Source organism: Prunus dulcis, unplaced genomic scaffold, assembly GCF_902201215.1.
Source record: "Prunus dulcis unplaced genomic scaffold, ALMONDv2, whole genome shotgun sequence".
NCBI classification, from domain to species: domain Eukaryota; kingdom Viridiplantae; phylum Streptophyta; class Magnoliopsida; order Rosales; family Rosaceae; genus Prunus; species Prunus dulcis.
Genome location: NW_023010614.1, coordinates 1 through 1,416, shown reverse-complemented (window position 1 = coordinate 1,416; position 1,416 = coordinate 1). Strand labels below are relative to the sequence as shown.

The following is a 1,416-nucleotide window of genomic DNA, read 5'->3' as shown; positions in this document are numbered from 1 at the left end:
TAGAGAATACATACAGACCTCTTATTTTGTTAAGAAAAAACTGAAGGGATGGTGCCAATTTCATTCATTTTCTTACATTTGAAAGGAGGGCCATAGTGGAGTCATTATTGTGGTTGCCACTAATTCATAGGATGTTCCATTACATTATACCTTGAAGTCAATCAATTCTTTCCCGATGTCTTCTTGTTTTTTAAAACTCTTTCTAGTCAGATAGATTTCTATCGTTAGTCTTGAATTGTTCTCAATTAGGCTTGTGCTACCGCACATTCCCATTCTAGCTGAAGCTGTCTCATGATTATCTGGTGTGTTGAGATGTGTCTTTAGATATTATATTATGCAGGAGTGGTAGAGTACTGGGTGTCTTGAGATGTGGCTTTGAGCTATTGAATTAGTAGGTCAGTTGTAAATAGCTGGGGTTTTGTTTATGCTCTGTATTTTTTGTTTATTTTTCACTTAATATCCTATAATAGGCTATTGATAAGTGCTGATTGTTTATTGCTTGTTATTGTCTAGATTGCAACGGACTGAATTTTTTTTTTATAATATTGGCATGCAGGGAAATATGGTTGCTCAAATTAAGTGGATGATTGCAGCGGAAGAAAAGTTCCAAGGAAAAGCATTGTCCCTATCCCATACGAAGACTGCAATCAGTACGATAAAGGAGAAATTCAGTGAACAACAGCTACAAAGGTTTGAAGAGAGTTGTTTTGGTCATCTCCTACTGATTGAGGACCTTAAGTGGACTTCGCCAATTGTCCACGGCTTGCTGCTGAGGAAAGTTGATCCAAAGACAGTTTCCCAACTGAACGGGATCAAATTCATCGTTGGCAATAAGGTGATCCAATTCACGGCGCAGCAATTTTGCATCGTGACAGGGCTAAGGTTTGGAAACCTTCCCTTTATTCCGATTCCCACTAATGAGAACTGCTCATTGAAAAGGAAGTACTTTGGCAACGATAAAACTGTCAACCTTTTGGAATTAGAAAAGGCCTTCCTCGAATGCGCTGATGCGGACGATGTATTGAAGCTCGGATTTGTATACTTTGCTGTGTTTGTGCTGTTGGGCAATGAAAAACATGTCCACATTGACATGCGATATTTGAAGTTGGCGGAAGACCTTGAAGAGTTTGGGAAGTATCCATGGGGTGCTGTGTGTTATGCCAAGACAAATGCGTCACTTATGAGGGCACTTTGTGCAGATTACCAGCGAGTGAAAGTGCCCAAAAAAGCTGCAAAAACAAAAATATTTGAAAAGAAAGAAAAAACAACGGCAACTGGTAGACCAAGAGAGTAGCACCTCAAAGGTTTTGCCTATGCACTTCAGGTGAGCAAATTTCCATTCATGTTGAAGTTAAATTTCATTTGTTTACAGTGATTCACATTTTATTCCTCAAANTGCAATGAAAGCAAGAGGAA

At 38.9% G+C, this 1,416-nt stretch overlaps 1 protein-coding gene across 1 annotated transcript; it reads left to right on the top strand.

The window, feature by feature from the left end:
- The first annotated feature begins 562 nt into the window (after nucleotides 1-562).
- Nucleotides 563-1,294, top strand: LOC117613774. Its single transcript, XM_034342349.1, has one exon. It carries the CDS (start codon nucleotides 563-565, stop codon nucleotides 1,292-1,294), a length of 732 nt encoding a protein of 243 aa, XP_034198240.1.
- The last annotated feature ends 122 nt before the right edge of the window (nucleotides 1,295-1,416 follow it).

What these genes read in the sequence shown, in the direction of transcription:
- LOC117613774 (XM_034342349.1), top strand. Translation starts at nt 563, where the DNA reads ATGGTTGCTCAAATTAAGTGGATGATTGCAGCGGAAGAAAAGTTCCAA.